The following is a 21,164-nucleotide window of genomic DNA, read 5'->3' on the forward strand; positions in this document are numbered from 1 at the left end:
CAAATGCAAGTTATTTCTTACCTAAATGAAGCTTTGCTATCAGTGTACTCATGACACACTGTGCATTCGGGGGTTCAGGAAGCCTCAGACTCTCTGGCCCTGCCTGCTCTTTCAGACAGGAAGTTGAGGACTGGGGACAGGGCGCAAAGCCTTGCTTTTCCAGCCTTACCAAGCCACCTCTTTATAGTAATACCATGTTTATTCATAATCTCAGGTTTGACTGAAAACATTTTTATAGTTTGGTGAAAGCATACTTTTTTGGCTTTCCTGAAAATTACTCATAGGGAGCTGGCATCCATTTACACACACATGTGTACTCATACACATGTGTACATCCTGACATGGGTGTGTGCACTTGCACTCACACATGGGTGTGAACACACAGTTGCATGCACACACCACCACCCCTTGCCATTCACAGCAGTCCTCCTCCACCCCTTGCCATTCACAGCAGTCCTCCTCCAGTACGCACCATGCAGAGGAGTGTGTGGACTCTGACTGGTGGCCAGATCAGACCTCAGGCCGCTGCATTTGGCCTGCCCCTCCACCCCGAGGGAGGAAAGGGAATGGGGGGTGCACAGGGCAAGCAGGTGAAGGTCCTGCCCTTCCCAGAGCTCCCTCTGTAAACGAAGAAGGTAGCATGAGGAGAGGCAGTGGAGGCCCCTGACTGTGCCACATGTGGATCTGAGGTGACCCCAAGGATAAGGGACACAGATGAGAGGGTACCATGCAAACCCTTTCTGAGCTGCCCGGACCATGTTTGGTTTCTGGGCCCATTGGCACGGCCTTGCTTGCCCCCACACTGAGACAGTGACTGAGCTCTCTACCTCCTCATTGTTTCTTCTGCTTGATGGTTTCATTTTCTTACACTCCCAGTGGACTGCTGCTCTCCTTGAGACAGTAAGAAGGAGGTCTTGAGCTGATACTCGGGGCCACATGGTTGTGTGGTCGTGGGACAGTCACTCAGCTGCTCTACATCTCAGGTTCTTGGCTGATACATGGGAACACAGCCATCTATTGCACAGGGGTGTGGCGATAGCTAAGCAGGGCCACAGGTGTATGGAAACACCTGGTGCACAGCAGCAGCTCTGTACACACCTGTCACACACTGGAAGCCCCTTCCTTGAGGGCTAAGACCATGGCTCCTCCAACTCAGGCCTCAGGCTCTCAGTGCCTCTTTGGTGAAGAAAGGAATGGGGGCTCAGTTTAGCTGTAAAAACCCAAATGGAGCTGTGCAGCAGGGGGCTGGCTGTTAACCCCCTGCCTACTGTGGCCTCCATGCCCATCCCCATGGGAGACACCCACCCTTCTTCTCCCTGTGTCCCTCACATCAAATTCCCAGTTTGCCTCAAAGTCCTCACAAAGCGGGCAGGACCTCTGTCCAATCTGTCAGCTCTTCTCTTTGAGCTAAGAGACTGGGGGCAAGGGGTTGGGCAGATGTGTCAGTTAGACTAGTCGCCATGCTGGGTGGAGCGCGCCTTTCTCAGGATGGAGCTTGGAATGGGGGAGAGTGAAAATCCCTGTCGATGCCCATCTAGGACTGGCTTGGGGATTTAGATGATATTCATGGTGCTGGGAAGTGTTGCTACGAGATGGTTGTAAACAGGTGTTGTCCTTAAGTGCCACAATCACTGTGACAGTTGGGATCCTAAAAAGAAATTATGTTTTTGAACAAATCCATCCCTGCAGGTGGAGACCCTTTGCATTAGACTCTGTTGAAGGACCTTGATTAGATCACTTGGTTCGCTTTCTTTCTTTCTTTTTTTTTTTTTTAAAGATTTATTTATTTATTTAATCCTCCCCCAGTTGTCTGTTCTCTGTGTCTATTTGATGCGTCTTGTTTCTTTGTCCGCTTCTGTTGTCAGCAGCATGGGAAGTGTGGGCAGTGCCATTCCTGGGCAGGCTGCACTTTCTTTCGCGCTGGGCAGCTCTCCTTACGGGTGCACTCCTTGCGCGTGGGGCTCCCCTACATGGGGGGCACCCCTGTGTGGCACGGCACTCCTTGCTCGCATCAGCACTGCTGCGCATGGGCCAGCTGCACACGGGTCAAGGAGGCCCGGGGTTTGAACCGCGGACCTCCCATGTGGTAGACGGACGCCCTAATCACTGGGCCAAGTCCGCTTGGGCTATGTCAATGAGGTGTACTCAGGTTGGGTCTCTGTCCTCTTGCTGGGCCTTATATAAATGGAGACACAGAGGACAAGACACACAGAAAATGACCTGTCATTTTGATACTCCCATGTGGGGGAGGACTTGAGGATTGCTAGCAGCCAAAGCTGAAGCACAAAGCCCTCAAAAGGCTGGGCCTACGGAGCAGCTCAAGGCTGAAGAGTAAGCCACCTATAGCTGGGCTTCAGGAGACAGTGAGCTCAGAGGGGAAGGCAGGGACCTTGGCAGGGATCAGCTGCCATCTTGCTTCATCACCAGGGTCACCAGTAGCTGACTTTGGTGAGAAAGCATCTCTGACGGTGCCTTGATTTGGACATTTCATGGCCTCGGAACTGTAAGGTCTTCCCCTAATAAAATTCCCGTTATAAAGCCAACCCATTTCTTGTATTTTGCATCAGCAGCCCTGTGGCAAACAAAGACAATCACATACAACATGGGAGGGCAGATGGGCCTGAGGTGTAGGGACAAGGGTGCTGAGGGACTGTGGGGTCCTAGCCCACATCCCAAGCTCTTGCAGACATTTGCTCACTGAGAAGACACATGAGGGAACTGCCCGCATCACGTTAGTGGTTATTTCTCTTCCCCTGTCTACTCATTTGGCTGAGCTCACAGCTGGACTCACCATCTTTGATATGCCATGGTGGACTCACAAGGCTCTAGCCTAACCACTTTAATGCCCATAGCCTTGCTCCTCCACTCTGGAGGGGAGTGTCATTGCTCCCATTTTACAGATGGGGAACTGGAAAGGTTTGGCTCACCCAAATGGCAGTGAGGGAGCTCAGAGCCAGGCTAAGGCAGACCTGTATACTCCACAATCGGGCAAGGGGGCAGGGCACCAGCAAGGACAGTGGTGGGGGCCAGAAACTCATCTTTCTACAGGAAGTGCCCTGGGTGAGCAAAAACTTCTAGAAAGTAAATGGCCAGCTGTGCCTCTAGCAAAGGATAGGCCAGTAGAGCGTCTAGCAAAGGCTGTTTCCCACAGTGGGGCTGAAAAAGCCCTTCTTCCTGCTGCACCCTGGGAAATCCACAAGGGCTGGGTCTCCATAATGGTTTTATTTGACCAGAGAGATGGCTCTGTATTCATAAAAAAAAAAAAAAAAAAAAATCCTTTTCTCTGGTCTATCTGGGCACCCATCCTGAAGAACCCCACCCCCACCCCATTGCCCTCTAGGGACTGCTCAGTGCACAATCAGAGAGATGGGAGAGGAGTCAGATTTGGGTCTCTAGCCTCCTTCCTGCAGAGACACAGAGTTCTGAATCCATTCCCTAGCCCTCTCTCAAAATGTCCATCTGTCTCCCTCATCACAACCACATATTTGGGTGACAACAGGGCAGAGGACAGTGATGGCAGCAGAGAGAAGGGCGTCCCTGCAGTCAACAAGTACACATGGCTGGGAGCCAGTGTGTACACCAACGTCACCTCAAAGATCAAGACCCTGTTGTGAGAGGAAGAGGGGCTGCGGCTAGTGGATGAGGTGGTTCTAGGGGGCATGGATGAGGCCAACAGAGCCCATATGGCAAGATATCTCAAGGGGATGGCAATTACCAAAACAACTACCAGCCATACCCAAGGAGGACATTGAAGAAAAAAGAGGATCAAATGATAAAGTAACCCACCTTGCAGGACAATGTTGAAGACTGGTCCTTGGTTGATCTAAGGTGATTATTTTGTAAAAGACTTTCTAGTGTTCAAGACACAATTGTGTCCAACTGTATCTAGATGCCAATTAGTTTTCTTTGTTTTTACTTTGTCTTTTGTTATCTGTGTGAGGCCTCGGTGAGGACTTGTGTTTATACAAATTTTACTTGTATGATTTCATATTAAACCTGAAATAAATGTTTGTTTATACAGGGGAAAAAAAAAAAAAAAGACCCTGTTGTATATGCATCCTTCTCCTTTTAAGAAAAGACCAACCCCAGGTTGCATTTTCTAGATTTTTACTGGTGCAGGTGAAATAAGTGGGTCTCAGCTCTGTCTGGGCTCCACGCCAGCTCCTTTATGACCTTAGCCTTGACCAGAAGGAGCCCCATGTCCACCACTCACCCTGGAGTAAGGGCTCAGGGTTTTGAGGAGGGGAAGCAACAGGCTGGAGGTACCAGGATGGAGAATCCGCCAACCAGGCCAAGGTACAGAGGATGCTACGCCTCTAGGCCTAATTATGGGGGAGGCTGCCCCCACAGCAGAACCTACTTGATCTTCTTCTCAGTGAGCTGCTCCATGGCAGACTGGCACTCGTCCATCTCCTTCACGAAATCCAGGTTCCTCTTCTCAGCTCTGTCCAGATCCTGCCTTGCTCTGTTGCGCTCCTTTGTTGCCTGTTCCACCTGTCCTCTGCCCATGGGAAGGAGACACTGTCAAATGGAGAAGCTACCGCCAGCCTGCCCTTCTGGGCCTGACCCGCCCTGCTCTGTGCCCTGAGTTTGCATAAATTACAAAAACAGTCGATGCCAAGTAGGTGCAGGGATGGGCCAGCGCTGCACTCAAACCATGTGGCGACCTGCAAGGCACTGTCTACAATTATCATGCCCATTTTACAGATGTGTAGAATGGGAGAGAAGTTCAATGATTTGCCAAGGACACTGCTTGAAAGTTCCTGAACCTAGGAAGTTTGACCCTGGAATGAGCCACATCTCCAGATAGCCCCAGATCACAGATGAACTGACCTGTGCACCTTGTTTCCTGCTCTGCTGCAGGACCCTGGACCACAGCAACTAATCAGGGATTGGATGCATGAAGGGAGGAGAAGGCTGGCCCCCTTGACCCCTGCCTGGTCATAGTGCTGCTATGAGGTAATCTGGTGTCCGAGCAAGTGCAGGACGAGTCACCCAGGTCAAAAGCCAACTCCTGCATGTGGCCTTGGCTCTGTCTGTTCCCTTAGCACCCAGCAGAGGATCTGGGTGACCTGCTTACTGGCACCCATTGTTCTGGGAAATGTTTCTCCCACTGAAAGAGCACTTTGCTTTTTCCCCCTCTCCCCTCCCAAGGTCAAGGGAGAGACTTGGGCTCCATCTTTCTCCTGTTCTATCTGTCCAGCTGCCTTTACTTAATGAGAATGCTATTTCTGTTTGTCTGAATAACTTAGCTTCAACAAACTTAGGGCAATGACAGCGCTTCTGAAGGATCGGTGACACCTGCTACATCAGATGAGATTCTGAAGAGTCACTTCCTTCCTTACTTCTTTACTGCATATAATATTATTCTAATTGACTTTGGCCTTGATGTAATACAAAACAGTGATTGAAGGTGTGTCTTGGTCAAGTTACTCAATCTCTCTGTGCCTCAGTTTCCCACTTAAGGGTCATTGTTATGTTTAGCCAAGACATGTGTGGCTCAATGCCTGGAGCACAGGAGGTGATCAATAAATGACAGTTGTTATAAGTAATAGTATATTCACCTGCTGACACTTCTTGTTAAGACCAAATGTATTTTTCAAAAGTAGAGTTCTTTTTCAGTAAACATGATAAACTTTTCTTACCTGTTTACTGCCTAGGAAACAAGAGGCATCTTGGGCAATGAACCCTAAAGCTTTGCTGTTGGTATTTTTATGAAGAATCTCAAGCATGCACAAAGGCAGACATGAGAGTACAATGAACCGCCATGTACCCATCACTCAGATTCAACAATTATTGACTCATGGCCAGTCTTTTCCACAGCTTTGGAACAATCAACAAAAACACAAAAGCAATCTTTATGGTACTCTGCTTAGCAGACAGTGGCCTGAATGGTCACCTAAATCAAAGCAGAACTGAGTTAACACAGAATGGCTTCGATGGGCACAGCACTTGGCCAATGTTCACTGCACGCTTTGTGACGATGTTTGAAGAATGTTGGTTCTTTCTCTTTTGCCAGTTGGCTCTAGCATAGGAGGCCCCTGGTGGGCCCTGAAAACATTTCCCTGACTGACCAGAGGGTTTTCCATCTCTGCCTGGTGAGCTCCAGCATCAGCAGGAAGGGATTCAAGTTTAAATCCTTCTCTTTGGAATCTTGCTAAAATGGGTTTTCAGTGAGGATCTTGAAATACAGATTCCCAAGCTCACAAAGTATGAGGGAAGGCAGGTCAACACTTAAGTTTTGCAGAAATGAAACAAGAGGAGGTGCCAATGAACTGTTTGTTCACTGGCTCCTTGGGCCTTGCTCAGACCAGACAAATGGCCTCTCTCATGCATCATGACCTGTGTCACCAAATCTCAGCTCTGTTCTCTCTCTTTGTCCCACCAAGAGTGCCCTCTAAGGGGCTGGAAAGCAAACAGAGGGTGCAAGAGCATCTGTTCCAGGACTGACCATTTGGTGTGCTGAGCGTGGGCTCCCAGTACCCCATCTGTCCTGACTCCCCTCAAGGCCGACCTGGCCACTGCACACCCCAGCGCCCACCCCACATCCCTTTAGGGTCTTACTGGAGGTAGCTCAGCTCCTGGCGGTAGGACGCCACTGCTGCTTGCTGAATCACACCGTTGAGCACCATGAGCTCATTGTCAAAAGCCCAAGTCAGCTCCAAAAGGTTTACCTTCTCATCCACACTGAAGTCGAGGCTCTGGAAATAACAAGCCCAAGGGGCAGGACAAGATGAGTTTACTTTTTTAAATGAGAGCAGTCCAGGGGCCCAGATCCATGCTCTCAGGTGTAGAGTACACCTGTCACTGCTCTGTCTGTCCACGTCTCTTCCTCTGGCACATGCCCCCTCCCCCACTCCCAGGACCTCAGCTGGGCTGTTGATGATGACGATGAGATCCCACCAGCCCCCCTCAGGGGAGTGTGGCCCAGCAAGGGCACAGACCCCCTTCCCTGGTCACAGTGACAGACACAGAAGGAGCATATCCCAAGCAGATCCTTCACGGGAGGTGACATGTGGGCTGGGAAGAGTCTTTCTCCCCCTCTGGAGTCAACTGTTGTTATGGACCATGTGAACCTAACACAGGCAGCACACGAGGAGATTGGACCAGAGGCCCCCAGAGGGGAAAGCAGAGGCGGGAGAGGAGGAAGTCCTGAAGGAAGAGTCCTGACAACACCCCCGGAGTGCTTACATCAAGCGGTGCCCTGGCCTCCAACCACCCCCTCACCGTCCACTTTGTGAGCCTCTAACATTCTCCTTGTGAAGTCACTCTGAGTTGGATTTTTGACATTTCACACACAAAGAATCCTGACTAATACATCTTTATGAAAAACATGTACCCAATGATGGTCTATTGGTAAAAAAATGATAGATCAAGAGGGAGTGAGCCACAGCCAAAAGCATCTCGGGGAGGGGAGCAGCCTTTGCCCCTTGGTCTGGCTGTGCTGTCCAGCTCTGCCCAGGCTGCTGGATGTCTGGGACTCTGCAGTGGTTGAGTTTTGGCCCAGGAGGATCTCTGCCAATGGGGCTTGGTATTGTGTTTTTAAAGTCTTTCGCTGGGTTCCTTCATGTACTGTTGTTTTGGGCAAACAGAGACATTTTTGGAGGCAATTTGGCAGACACTTTCAAGAGTTAAAATGTCTATCATTTCTAGAAACCTGTCCTCCAGAAATATCAGCACAACTTCATGAGGATATACGTGCCTTACAAGTATGGGGATTTTTGATAGGAAAAAAACCTGGAGAAAACCTACATGCCCAATGAAAGGGAAAAGGTCACATAAATTAACAAGATATATAGTATGTTAGCAATTTTGCCAAAAACAAAACAAAGCAAAATGCTTTTTAACATTGTATGTATAAATATACATGTATTTTATGTGCAAGGAGAAAGTTCTGCAGGATGCCAATGAAACTGTTAACTTCGCAGTTGGGGGACTCAAGATTGGTAGACTATATTTTGCTTATATATTTATATATTTCTGTCAGTTATATTTTAAAATAAATGTTTTACAAAAGTAAGGGGGATTCAAAAAGAAAATAGTAAACATTTTCAAACTTTTATTTTGAAATAATTTCAAACTTACAGGAGTAATACAAAGCCCACAAAGAACTCCAAACCACCCACCTACCAGATACCCTTGTTTCACCATTCCATCTATCCTCATACCTATCTATCCATCCATTCACCATCCATCCTTCTACCTTATGAATACCTGAAAGTAGGTCACACACACACTCCTTGAATACATAATACCTTCATGCATATTTTTTTAAAAAGATTTATTTATTTCCCCCCTTCCCCTCCTCCCACACTGCTGTTTTTGCTGTCTGTGTTGTCTTCTTTTCTCATTTTCTCTCCTCTAGTATTCACTAGGATTTGATCCTGAGGACCTCTGATGGGGAGAGAGTTTCCCTGTCAATTGTGCCACCACAGTTCCTGGTTTCTGTCGCACTCCACCTTGATTCTCCCCTTGTCTCTCTTTTGATGCGTCATCATCTTGCTGTGTGACTCACTTGCACGGGGCACTGGCTCACCACATGGGCACTTGTGCAGGCACTGGCTTGCCACACAGGCATGCTTTCTTTTCTTTTTCATCAGGAGGCCCCAGGGGTTGAACCCAGGTCCTCCCATATAGTAGGTGGAAGCTCTATCACTTGTGCGACATCCTCTTCCCTCCACACATATTTTCTATGAACAAGGATACCTACTGATGCAATCATCTTAAGTGCTGTTATCAAGTTCAAGAAACTTAACATTGATATAAAACTTAGTCTATATTCCAATTTTTTGGTATGTACTACTAGTGTTCTTTTGAGCTTTCCCCCTCCATTCCTAGATCCCACCCAGTATCTTTTTTTTTTTAAGATTTATTTATTTACTTCTCTCCCCTTCTCCCCCACCCCACCCACCCCAGTTGTCTGTTCTCTGTGTCTATTTGCTGCGTTGTCTTCTTTGTCTGCTTCTGTTGTTGTCAGCGGCATGGGAATCTGCGTTTCTTTTTGTTGCGTCATCTTGCTGTGTCAGTTCTCCGTGTGGGTGGTGCCATTCTTAGGCAGGCTGCACTTTCTCTGGCGCTGGGCGGCTCTCCTTACGGGGCGTACTCCTTGCGCTGGGGGACACCCCTGCATGGCAGGGCACTCCTTGAGCACATCAGCACTGCGCATGGGTGAGCTCCACACAGGTCAAGGAGGCCCGGGGTTTGAACCATGGACCTCCCATGTAGTAGACGGACGCCCTAACTACTGGGCCAAGTGCGCTTCCCTATCACCCAGTATCATGTATTGCATTTAATTATCATCTCTTCAGTTTTCTATCTTTTTATTAAATTGTAGAAATTCAAACAACATAATTCTTCCTAAGCATACCATTCAGTGAGATTAATCACATTCACATTGTTGTGGTACTCTCATTACCATGCATTACTAGAACTTCCCGCTCACCCCAGAATCCTCACATTCAACTTGCATTAAACCCTGCATTGCACCTGACCCCACCCCTGGTAACCTGCACTCTACTTTCTGTCTCTATGACTTTGCATATTCTCTGATATTTTCTTTGTGGTTACCATGAGGCTAAAATATTAATATCTTAAATCTGTAACAATCTTGTTTGCTTTGATACTAACTTAACTTCAATAGCAAACATAAAACTATGTTCCTATACCTGTTTCTCCATCTCTATGTAGTTCTTGATCCAAAAATACATATTTATATATTATGAGTCCAAAACCATTGATTTACTGTTAAATTTTATTCATTTGTCTTTTAGATCCTTTAGGAAGTAAAAAGTGGAGTTACAAATCAAAAATACATTAGTACTTGTATTTATATTTACCCGTTATCTTACCAGAGATGTTAATTTCTTCATGTGTTCTCAGTCAATTGTCTAGTGTCCTTTTCCTTTCAACCTGCAGAACTCCCTTTATCATTTCTTCTAGTGCAGGTCTAACAGCGACAAAGTTCCTCAGTTTTTATTTACCTAAGAATGTCCCAAATCCTTCCCTCGTTTTCGAAGATAGTCTTGCTGGATACACAATTCTTGGTTAGAAATTTTTGGCTTTCCAAATTGAAATGTCTTTCTACTGCCTTCTCGCCTCCATAGTTGCCAATTTGAAGCTCCCTTGTATGTGACATGTTGCTTTCAGAATTTCCTCTGTATCTCTGTTATCCAATGGTTTGATTATAACATGGCATGGTGTGGATCTATTTGGATTTATCCTGTTTGGAGTTCTTCGAGCATCTTGGATGTTTATATTCATGTCATCCATTAAACTTGGGAAGTTTTCAGCCATTATTTCTTTAAATATTCTCTTTCTTCCCTTCTGGGACTCCCACAATGTATATATTGGGACACTTGATGGTGTCCCACAAATTCCTCAGACTCTGTGCACTTTTCTCCATTCTTTCTTCTTTCCGTTCCTCACACAGAGTAGTTTCAATTGTCTTATCTTCAAAGTTCACTGATTCTTCTATCAGCTCTAATCTACTGTTGAACACGCCTAGAGAATTTTTCATTTCTGTCACTGTAATCTTCAGTTCTGTTTGGTTCTTTTCCTAATGTCCATCTCTCTATTGATATACTTTTTGTGTTTATCTATCATTTCCCTGATTTCCTTTGATTCTGTTTCTTTAGCTCTTTGAGCATATTTAGGATCACTTTTTTCTAAGTCTTGGTCTGGAATGTCCCAGGTCTGATCCACCTCACTGATGGTTTCTAATGCTTTCATCTTCCCTTTTACCTTGGCCATCGCTTCCTGTTTCTTTGTCTGTTTTGTAATCTTTTGTTGAAACCTGGACATTTTGATATTTCAATGTGTTATTGCTGGAATTTAGACTCAGAGGTGCCTGTCTGCTTAAGCTTCTATCCAGCTAGAGTTATGACAGAGCTTTCTTTTGAATGCCCAGGGAGGGAGGGAGGGAGGGAGGGAGGAAGGCCCTAGGAATTCCCCTGTGTACACAGATAGGAATGTCCTCTTTTCCCCAGTTTCCTCTCTCAGTCCTGGACACTGCATTGTATGTCCTATAGCCAGCAATCCCTTGCACCAGGCAGCCATGACTTGCCTGCTCTCCTACTGTATTCTGTTGGAGAGCTCTGTGAACCACCTTCTACATGTTGGGCAAGTTCTGGGATGGAGAACCTGCAATAAGTGTCTTGGTTCAGTACCTCAGGCCACCACCAGAAAGGCTGGCCCGGACATACATACTCCCAGTATGCGTAGTTCTGATCCCTCCAGAACTGGGATGAAGTACCCACCCTGGAAGTGCTGGCCAGTGGCGAAGAGCTACCCAGGGCGCCAGCAGATTCTATCACTTTTTTTTTTAAAGCTTAATTGATTTATTTCAAGTCATTATAGTTATTATTCTTTTTAAAGTTCAAATTGTTTCATCTTTGGCTGGTGGGGCCCCACTAAGTTGAATGCTGCATCACTGCTGTCTGGTATGACAGGCTGTGTCAAGCTCATTTTTTTTTTTTTTTAACACTTTTATTCACACACCATACAATCCATCCAAAGTATATAATCAATGCCTCTCAGTATAATCAGAGTTGTGCATTCATCACCACAATGAATTTTAGGACATTTTCATTGCCCATACCCCTTATACCTTCCTTAGCATTGACCCTTTGTATAGTACCTTTGTTATAACTGATGAAAAACTACTACAATATTATTCTTAACTATAGTTGATAATTTGCATTAATTGTATTCTTTCCCATATACTACTTTTAAGTAGCCTTTTTCTTGATTTGGCATTTGTCCTGGATGGTAGTTTGGAGATATGTATCCCAGTAAAACATGTTCTTAAACTTAATCCATCCCTGTGGGCGTGAATCCACAGTAAGTAGGACTTCTGGATACAGCTACTTCAGTTGAGGTATGGCCCAGCCCAATCAGGATGGGTCTTAATCCCATTACTGGAGTCCTTTATAAGCAGAATGAAATTGAGAGAAAAAGCCACAGAGGGAGCAGCCAGAAGCTGAAATCAACAGAAACTGGGAGAGAAGAGAGAGGTCAGAAGAGGCCACCATGTGCCTTGCCATGTGACAAGCCAGCCCCAGAATGCACAGTTTTTAGATCCTAAGATTGAGGCCTATCCTTGATGATACCTCAATTTGGACTTTTTCCCTAACTTTGATAATGTGATCAAATAAATTCCCCTGCTGAAGACAAACCACTGTCTGATATCTGCTTGAGGAACCAAGGAAACAAAAATATCCTGTTACAGCAGTCCTTTAACTGTTTTCTGGGGCATTGATAAAGATGTTTCTGCCAGTTCTTGCTAGTTTTTCAAAGTTTTGAGGGGTGGGGTGTGTGTGTGTATAGAGGAAGAACTCTTGAGTATCTCACTCTGCCATCTTAATTGGGGTGGGCAATAATAAACATTTCTAAAAGGGAAAAACTGGCTACCAGCCGGGCACTAGAGGGCTGCATTTCCCACCCAGTCTTTCCCTCACTCATGCCTGCCCTAGTACCATCTGACTTTGCCACCCAGAGAAGAGTTCCTTTTGAATCCCTCTGTCCCTGGGAGAAATACAACTTCATGAGGAGAACTGGTCTCATCTGAGGACGACCTCATAGGCCAGCATCCAGAAGGAAATGGAGGAATGAGGAGAAGAGGCCAAAATGGTAGTGAGCCCTCCAATCCCAACTCAGGGGAGGAAGGGACTGAGGGGAGTGGAGCCTGTCGGGAAACAGTTCAGTAGCACATGAGTCTTGGTGGGCTGGGGTCTCCTTCTGGAATTTTGGTTCACTCTGGAACTCAGATGAACAAAATGTAGATGCATACACTTCCCTGACTGTGATGCCCAACCACAAAGACACCTTCACCTCAAAGATCAAGATTACTCTCTACATATCTCTTTAGGATTTATCATCCTCATCTCAGGAATCAGGTTAATAATGATGTTGGCAGAGGGTGGGGTGGGCAATGGCTTTAGATACTAAAATTTACTGTCAGATACATTTTTTCCAGATAGTTGTTTTTTATCTTTTTAAAATAAACATTCCTGTATTTTATTTTTATTTTTATTTTTTAAATATTATTTATTTATTTAATTCCCCTCCCCTCCCCCGGTTGTCTGTTTTCTGTGTCTTTTTGCTGCGTCTTGTTTCTTGTTTCTTTGTCCGCTTCTGTTGTCGTCAGTGGCACTGGAAGTGTGGGCGGCACCATTCCTCGGCAGGCTGCTCCCTCCTTCGCGCTGGGTGGCTCTCCTTATGGGTGCACTCCTTGCGCGTGGGGCTCCCCTACGCGGGGGACACCCTGCATGGCGCGGCACTCCTTGCGCGCATCAGCACTGCGCATGGGCCAGCTCCACACGGGTCAAGGAGGCCCGGGGCTTGAACCACGGGCCTCCCATGTGGTAGACGGACGCCCTAACCACTGGGCCAAAGTCCGTTTCCCTGTATTTTAATATATATATAAAAAAGAAACGTGTCTTATGCACAGACTCTGCTCTAATATAATAGGAGAAGCAAGATAGCTGAGATCAAGCACAGAGAGCACCCTTCCTGTGTGTGTCAGGGAGCACGTTTCCCCTCCCTTTACCATGGGCAGATGACACCCCAGAACCTCATGGATCCCTGGCCTGACCCAACCCTGCCTATATATTTCCCACTGGGGCAGGGATGACCAACCAAATCCAAACCTGCAAGATCTCCTTGCCATTCTGAATCCCTTCCTGTGCCCACACCGCGATGACCTGCTCGGGAAATGCAAAGCCAGTGCCATCATCGATGCTGGAGAAGACGTGCAGATCTGAGCAAATGGACACGAGGGACGAGGTCGTGGTGGTCCGGCCACCACTCTCCTCCATGACCTGCAGAGTGGGAATAAGACGAGGCTATCATGTTGGTCTGCTCATTGTTACAATTTATTGTGGTAGCACATACCTAACATAAAACGTCCCATGTTAACCATTTTTAAGCATACAATTCAGGAGTGTTAATTATAGTCACGATATTGTGAAACCAGTACCACCATCCATTACCAAAACTTTCCCATTACCCCACACAGAAACTCTGCACCCATAAAGCAATAACTTCCCATATACCTACCCCCCAACCACTGGGACCCTTCATTCTACTTTGTTTCTCTGGATTTGCCTACTCTAGATATTTCACATAAGTGGAATCATACAGTATTTGTTCTTTTGTGTCTGGCGTATTTCATACAGCAGGATGTCTTCTCAGTCTGTGGGTTTATTTACTTATTTATTTACTTTTTATGAGAGAAGTTGTGGGTTTACAGAACAATCATGATAAATTACAGGATCCCCACATAACACCCTATTATTAACATCCTGCATTGGTGTGTTACATTTGTACAATTCATGCAAGCACATTTTTATAATTGTACAATTAACTATAGTCCATGATTTAACTTGGGGCTCATTGTTTGTGTATTGAAGTGCCATTGATTTTTAAAAAAATTCTAGTGACATATATACAACCTAACATTTCCCCTTTCACCCATATCCAGATATGTATTTTAACAACATCCACTACCAGAACATTTCCATTATCCCAAACAGAAACTCTGCACATCTTAATCCTTAACTTCCTATTTGTAACACATTTTTAGCCCCACAGACTTGTGCCAGGCACTCTGTTAGCTCATTAAGGCCTAGCAATAACAACCTCACAAAATTATCATATATCTCCATCTTCCTAAGTGAGGAAACAAAGGCTCAGCACAGTTAAATGATTAGCCAAAGATCACACCAGGGCGTATTGGGGATGTGAGCCCAGGACTTACCGAGGGCCCCTCTTGTGCCTGCTCTTATTGCAGATGTCAGACCCACCCACATGGCCTCCACAGGGAAGCCCATCCCCTGCACAGCCTGTTGGCCAAGCTCCCAATCTGACCACATGATTCTGTCTGTCCCTCCCAATCCTGGGCTGGTCAGCATGGGCTCCCTGGTGGATGATGACGAGACGTTGTAACATTTCAGGGCCCGAAGTGGACAGCCTTAGGAAAGTTTGTTCTGAGGAAAAGAAGGGCTTAAAAAGAACATCCAAAACCTGCCTGGCTCCTGAAGACTGAAGGATTGAGCAAATGCATGTTCTTTCTACCTCAGAAACATGCAGCTCACAGCTGAACATTAGAGGGTTTTAAGATGGAGGCAAAAAACCTCTCAGCCAGGAAGCAGATTTGTGAGGCTCAGGTGCTAAGCCACAAGGGCGAGAAGGGTTTTCCTTCACACTTTTGCTGTCCCACCCATGGTGCTTCACAATAAATCTGAGGTGTCTGGACATTCAGGGATCAAAGATGAGTGTCCTCCCTCATCCAAGAAAAAGAGCTCAAGACAGGCAGTGGCTCCCACCATGCTCAGGGGAAAATCCTCCCTGGCCTGACATGGCCCTCCCTCCCCTCACCCAGCAGGCTGCAGATCTGGGGTCTTCTGGTGATACCTTAAACATTCCAAGTCCATCCCTGCTGCCTGAAACACTTGCCCCCTGACCCTTCCTTGGCGTGTCCTACACTTACTCAGGTCTCTGTTCAAAAGACACCCCTAAGAGGCCTGCCCTGACCACCTTCTCCAGGCATCACCTATCATCCCTCCTCTCCTTTCTCTGGTGAAGTTTCCTCTACATCCCTCCTCACTTCCCAGGGTTACCTTTTTATGGCTTGCTCATTCACTGGGTATGTGGGTGTATAGTAGGTATGAATGTGTGTAGTGTCTATAGTAGGGATGTGTATACAGTGGATGTGCATAAGGAGTCTATATATGTATAATGAGTATGGTTGTGTGTATATATAGTGAATGTGTGTATACAGTAGGTGTGGATATGTACTGGTAGGCATTTTGTGCATAGTATGTAGACGGTTGTATACAGTGTGTCTATGAGCGCATATGGTGGTTTTGTGTGTAGTGTGTTTTATACAGTAGGTGTGTATCTAGAGTGGGTGCAGTGGTGTACATGGCTGTGGGTGCAGTGGAGGTGTGTGTGTGCATACAGTGTGTGGGTACAAGTCAACCTGACTGGGTTATGGCGCCCAGCTGTGAGGTCACACACCGCCTGATTGTTGCTGTGGAGGTATTCTGCAGTTTGGATCGGCACCTACAATCAATTGACCTTAAGTAAAGGAGATGACCCTCCATGATGTGGGTGGGCCTCATCTAGTCAGTTGCAGTCCTTATCTCAGGGCTTTGGGGACAGCAAGAACTGAGGTTTCCTGAGATGAGAAGGAATTCTTCCTAAAGACATCCACATCAGCTCTCACCAGGATATCCAGCCTGCAGCCTGCCCTACAGAATATGGACTTGCCTGCCCCCACAATCACATGAGCCAATTACTTAAAATAAATCTTTTTTCACATGCACATGTACACACACATATATCCTGTTGGTTTTGTTTCTCCGGAGAGTCCTGACAGGTGTGTGTATACAGTGTGTTGTGTTTAGCATGTATGAATAGTTGTACAGCATGTGTACACAGTGGGTGTATGCATACAGTGTGTATTCTGGGTATGTAGAATTGTCCAGTGACAGTGTGAACAGTGTATGTGTTCAGTGTGCGAGCACATGTGCACAGTGAGTACAGATGGTCAGGGAGGGCGGTGTGCCCTGCCAGCAGTGCCAGGTATGAGGGGAGAGGGGCTGCTGTGGCTGGAAAGGACAAAGGGCCGAGGGGGCCAGGCAGGATGGTGCTGAGGGCACCCTCGGGCCGTAGGACTCTGTGCCAGCCGCCTCCCCTGCAGAGGAAAGCTGGGTTGGAGAACAGGCTTTCAGGCTTGCCGCACTGCTCCTGGGAGGTGAGGCACCCCAGGGTGTCGTTCCCAGGGGGTCTGGGAGCGCCTGGAGACACCAGGCCCAGCTTGTTTCCCGTGTGCCCAAGCTGCACTGGGAGGTGTCTCTGAGCTCAGGCCCCTTGACCTCACCAGTTGCTTCAACGTCGGAGGCAACTCCCCTCAAGGAACACTAAGCACAGGACTCAGGTGGGACTTTGCTATGGTTTCTTGGACCTCACATGGTCGACGCCTTTCCTCAGTGCCTGAGTTTCCTCCTCCTCCATTCTCATTGACTGAGATCTAGAAACACTGATTTTGAGGCACACACACCTCCACCTGGTAGAGAACAATGCCACCAATCATTCCTACTACTTCCCACAGAATGTGCAGTTGACCACATCGGCAAAGACCCGCCAGCAGGACCTCCTCAGAGCAGCCCTCTCTGCCATGGGGAGGGAAGTTGTGTTGAGGACAAGGGCTGTGCCAACAGCCCCGAACAAAACCACAACGTAGAGAGCTGCCGAAAATCTGCTCTCCTCCAACTACATGAAGGCTGCAAGCAGTAAAATTCAGGACAGGATGGGAGAAGACAGGCTAGAAGGGACTTTGAGGACTAACTCTAGAGATAAACAGCAGACTCCTTCAGTGACATGGCTTGCTCACCACATCACACTGGGACGGGACGGAGGGAGACTTCTCACTGGACGTGGTGTATCCCACACCTGGGAACATGCTGGGGGAACTGCCATGTTCCAGATGCTGGGCATTGCCTTCCACAATCTCACAGTACCCCATGAGGCAGGGACCCTGGCTGACCACACCTTACAGGTGAAGCACCTGAGGCTCTGAGAAGGTGAGTCACTCGCCAATTGACACCCAGCAAGGGGCAGCAGTGCCAGGTTGGCAGAGGTCTGTGTGATTCTAGAATCTTGTTCCATGGCCTTTCTGTGGCACACAAGTGGACAAACTACTTTGGAGACAGGGGTAGAGGGGCTGAGTTGGTGAAAGATGCCAAAGGTCACCAACTTCAGTCATGAAAGTGTGACAGCACTGGCTGCTGTGTTTGGGGGTGTGTCACATTTCACCTGGTAATGAGACCATGGCTGGCAAGGTTTGGCCAGAATGGAAGATTCCAGAAGGGAAGTTGGTCCATGACTGAACAGGCTGAGCTGGAATTCCTGAAGACTGACTCTGCCATCTCCATCTTGGTCCAGTTTGTTGAACAGGTCTTCAAGTTCCTAAACAAAAGCCACCACACCTCTGGATCAGGATGAGGCACTTCATTTAACTCAAGGACTCTGCCCACTGACAGCAGTGGCCCAGCTCCTCCCTCCATCTCCAGGTACCCAACAAGGGCAGTTTGTCCTTATCCAAACTCAAAACCATCTAGGTCAGAACTGGCTGTATTTCCCACTGGCCTCCCCTCTCTGCCATGTGAGTGCTACGTGGCCTCATTAGCTTTGACACAGCCTTGAGAGCTTCCTAAATTCCACAAATACTTGTGCAGCATCTACAGGGGCCAGGACCTGCTGATGCCAAGGAAGAGACACTTGCCACATTCACAGTCAGGCAAGGGCAGCATGACTGAGAACGACATTAATGCAAGAGAGAAATGCTGTTTTATCTCTGTCCTCTCTGCTCCTTTGCAGTCCTGGGAATAAAGCAGGAGGGGAGCATCTGTTGGGGAGCACAGGCAAGCCCACTGAGAGGACAGATTAACCAGACAGAAGAGCAGGGATGGGGTGGGGTGCTATAGGGAGAGAAGCTCAAGAGTACCCAGCATTCTCGGGAGCTACAGGGAACTGGTGAGGCAGGGCCATGGTGAGGCAGCCTGGGGAAGGTGCCTGGAGTTTGGGGAAACGGAGGTCGATGCATGGTGAGAGGCAGGCCAGGGAAGGTGCTGGGAGTTTGGCTTTCAGCAAAGCACCGGGGTTTTAGATGGGAAGGTGAGGAGGTTGAAGGGTGAAGGGATTTCTGAACCACCAAATCAGGCTGTCTGTCACAGCTCTGCTCTTACCTCTTTCTTAAGTCCTTGCAGCCCAATGTTCTGGCAGACTAAAGCCAGCTGCTGCTTGCTGAGGTGGCTGCTGCTCCCTACGCCTAGCTCATCCCAGATGCCCCGGACCTGGCTCTCGGGGGTGTCAAAGGCAGGGCTGCAGGACTTGTGGGGACTCCCGAAGACCTCAGGGCGCCAGGCTTGCAGCTGACCTGAAAGGGGGAACAACGCATACACAGTGTGAATTTAGGGGGAAGCATTGGTGGGAGCATTCCAGTGCTGGTAATTCACTTTGAAATAAGATGGACTGATGGATGGACAGATGCACAATCAGACATGAAAAGGAAAGTGTCCAAGGTGGAATCTTGGTGATGGGTATAGATGGATGGTCTCTGTAAATTTCTTTTATGCAAATTTTGATAATAAATTGTTGGGGGAAATACTTCCACATACAAGGCAAACTTTCTCTAGAGGGCAGCACAACCAAATCTGCTCAAGTCAGGCCACTGTGGGAGACAAAAAAGAGTCCACAATAAAAAGGCCAACTAAAAAAAAATTTTAGAAACTCTCCAAACCTCCCTGAAGTAAAGAGAACAGTGTAGTGAACCCCGAGGCACTGGCCACTTGGGCTCAGTGAAGGCCAAGGTCATTGTGCCAGCTTCCTCCCTGCCCTCTAATCCCCCTTCTTCTGTTGCTGAAGTATGTCAAAGCGAATCCCAGATCTCATGTTATCACCCCTACATATTTAATATGTGTTTCTAAAAAAACGGGCTGCTTCTTATTGAACAACAATGCCATTACCTCACTTAACAAAATCAATAATAATTTCCCAAACTATTCAAAAATGTCTTTGTTTGAATTGGTATCCAAACAAAATTCCCAGAGTACATCTGGTTTTATTTCTCTTAGATCCTTTAATTGCAAACACCTCTCCTGAAAAATTCCCCACTTGACTTGTTTAAGAAATTGTACCAGCTGTTCAGTAGAATGTCCCACAACATGGATTTCTGTTTGCCTCCTCATGAAGTCATTTAACTTGTTCCCCTATCCCTAACATTTCCTGCAAATTTGAAGTTAGGATTACAGGCAGGTTAGGACTCAGGCTGGACCTTTTTGTTTACTTTTTTGGCAAGAACACTTCACAGGTGGTTTGCCGTGTCACATCACACAGGAGTACAGATCTCCTTGAGATGCTAAGACTCATCTGTGAGTTCTTCAGCTGGTCGGCTGACTGGTGGTGTTGAAACTTAGAGGAAAAACTTGTACAAGAGGAACAGTAGTGGGTGTTATCTGTGAGGAATTACATATGACTGAGGTGTGTTTCTAAACAGACAATTCCCCCCACACCCGAGCCATACCATCAAGAAAAATACTGACGGGAGGCTGCTTTCCATGTAACTCAGACTTGGGGCACACCCAAGTTCTTGTTCAGTAGTCTGGAACTTTCAGGTAGAAGAATCACCTTGGCATTCAACTAGTAGTGAAAAAGTCACCTTCACACAATGAGGACCAGGTTTGCAGGCTCTTGAACGGTGCTTGGATTGGGTTGGGAAAATGCACGGAAAGGGCCAGGCAGGAAAAGGCCACCTCTGGGATCCTTTCTAGCTTAAAATATTTGAAATTTCAAAATAAATGTGAAAGTAATCCTGATACTGGGATTTATATTCCTCACAGTTGTCAGTAGAAGTCAAATAAATAAGTGGTAGTTTAGCATGAGAGTGTTTGAACGCTCTGTGAGTTCTACCCCAGAAATTGAAAGGTTTTTATTTGAGGCTGGGAAGAACCCTAATTATGAAAACCAACCAAATCCTGTTCTCCAGATGGACGAGTAATGAAGGACCTTCTCCCATTAAACCTTTCTTCTGCTAGCCTAGATTTAAAATTTCAAGTTAATTAGATTAAAACATGGTAGCTTGATCTGCTCTTTCCCACACAAAAGGGTCTATTTGCTTTGTCCAGCAGCACAGATGCAAACTCAGGCCATTCTCTGATGTTTACTGAGGTAAAAGTTGAACAAAAAATGGCCCTAGCACTCAGCCTCAGCCAACAGGGTGCTTAATTCCAACTGTAATTTCCTGTTCCAGCAGAAACCCAAGGGTGACTCTGGTCCCCTCTCTCCAAGCTGAATTTCCATCCCTTCCTGCCCTCTGTGAATAATCATCTTTAACGCATCTGTTGCTCATCGGAGAAGCTGCAGACAGGCTGAAGGAATGTGCCCAGCCCAACGTCCTGCCCAGCATGTTGGGGGTGGCTGGGGCTGGCTGGCGCCCAGCCTGAGGAGGAGTTGAGGCTGCCTCAGACTTGGCACTGAGCGAAGGTAGAAAGCACCAAAGAGGAGGCTGTCGTTTACCTTGAGCTTCAAATAATTCATTCTGAGGTTCTTTAGCGCTTTCAGCTTCTTCCTCTGACTTGAGACTCTGCAGAGAAATGTAAAGA

The 21,164-nt window shown here is 47.1% G+C and overlaps 1 protein-coding gene across 15 annotated transcripts in view; it reads right to left on the reverse strand.

The window, feature by feature from the left end:
- Positions 1-21,164, reverse strand: part of NINL (ninein like) — a 235,660-nt gene that overhangs the window by 55,036 nt on the left and 159,460 nt on the right. For all 15 annotated transcript variants that reach the window (XM_058286791.1, XM_058286804.2, XM_058286802.2 and 12 more), the window contains 6 exons: positions 21,079-21,145; positions 18,750-18,940; positions 17,818-17,970; positions 13,647-13,817; positions 6,565-6,701; positions 4,361-4,501 (listed from right to left, as the gene is read on the reverse strand). In XM_058286791.1, coding sequence (XP_058142774.1) covers positions 4,361-4,501; positions 6,565-6,701; positions 13,647-13,817; positions 17,818-17,970; positions 18,750-18,940; positions 21,079-21,145 — 860 coding nt within the window. The remainder of the gene's footprint in view (positions 1-4,360; positions 4,502-6,564; positions 6,702-13,646; positions 13,818-17,817; positions 17,971-18,749; positions 18,941-21,078; positions 21,146-21,164) is intronic.

This window comes from Dasypus novemcinctus, chromosome 24 (genome assembly GCF_030445035.2).
Source record: "Dasypus novemcinctus isolate mDasNov1 chromosome 24, mDasNov1.1.hap2, whole genome shotgun sequence".
NCBI lineage: Eukaryota > Metazoa > Chordata > Mammalia > Cingulata > Dasypodidae > Dasypus > Dasypus novemcinctus.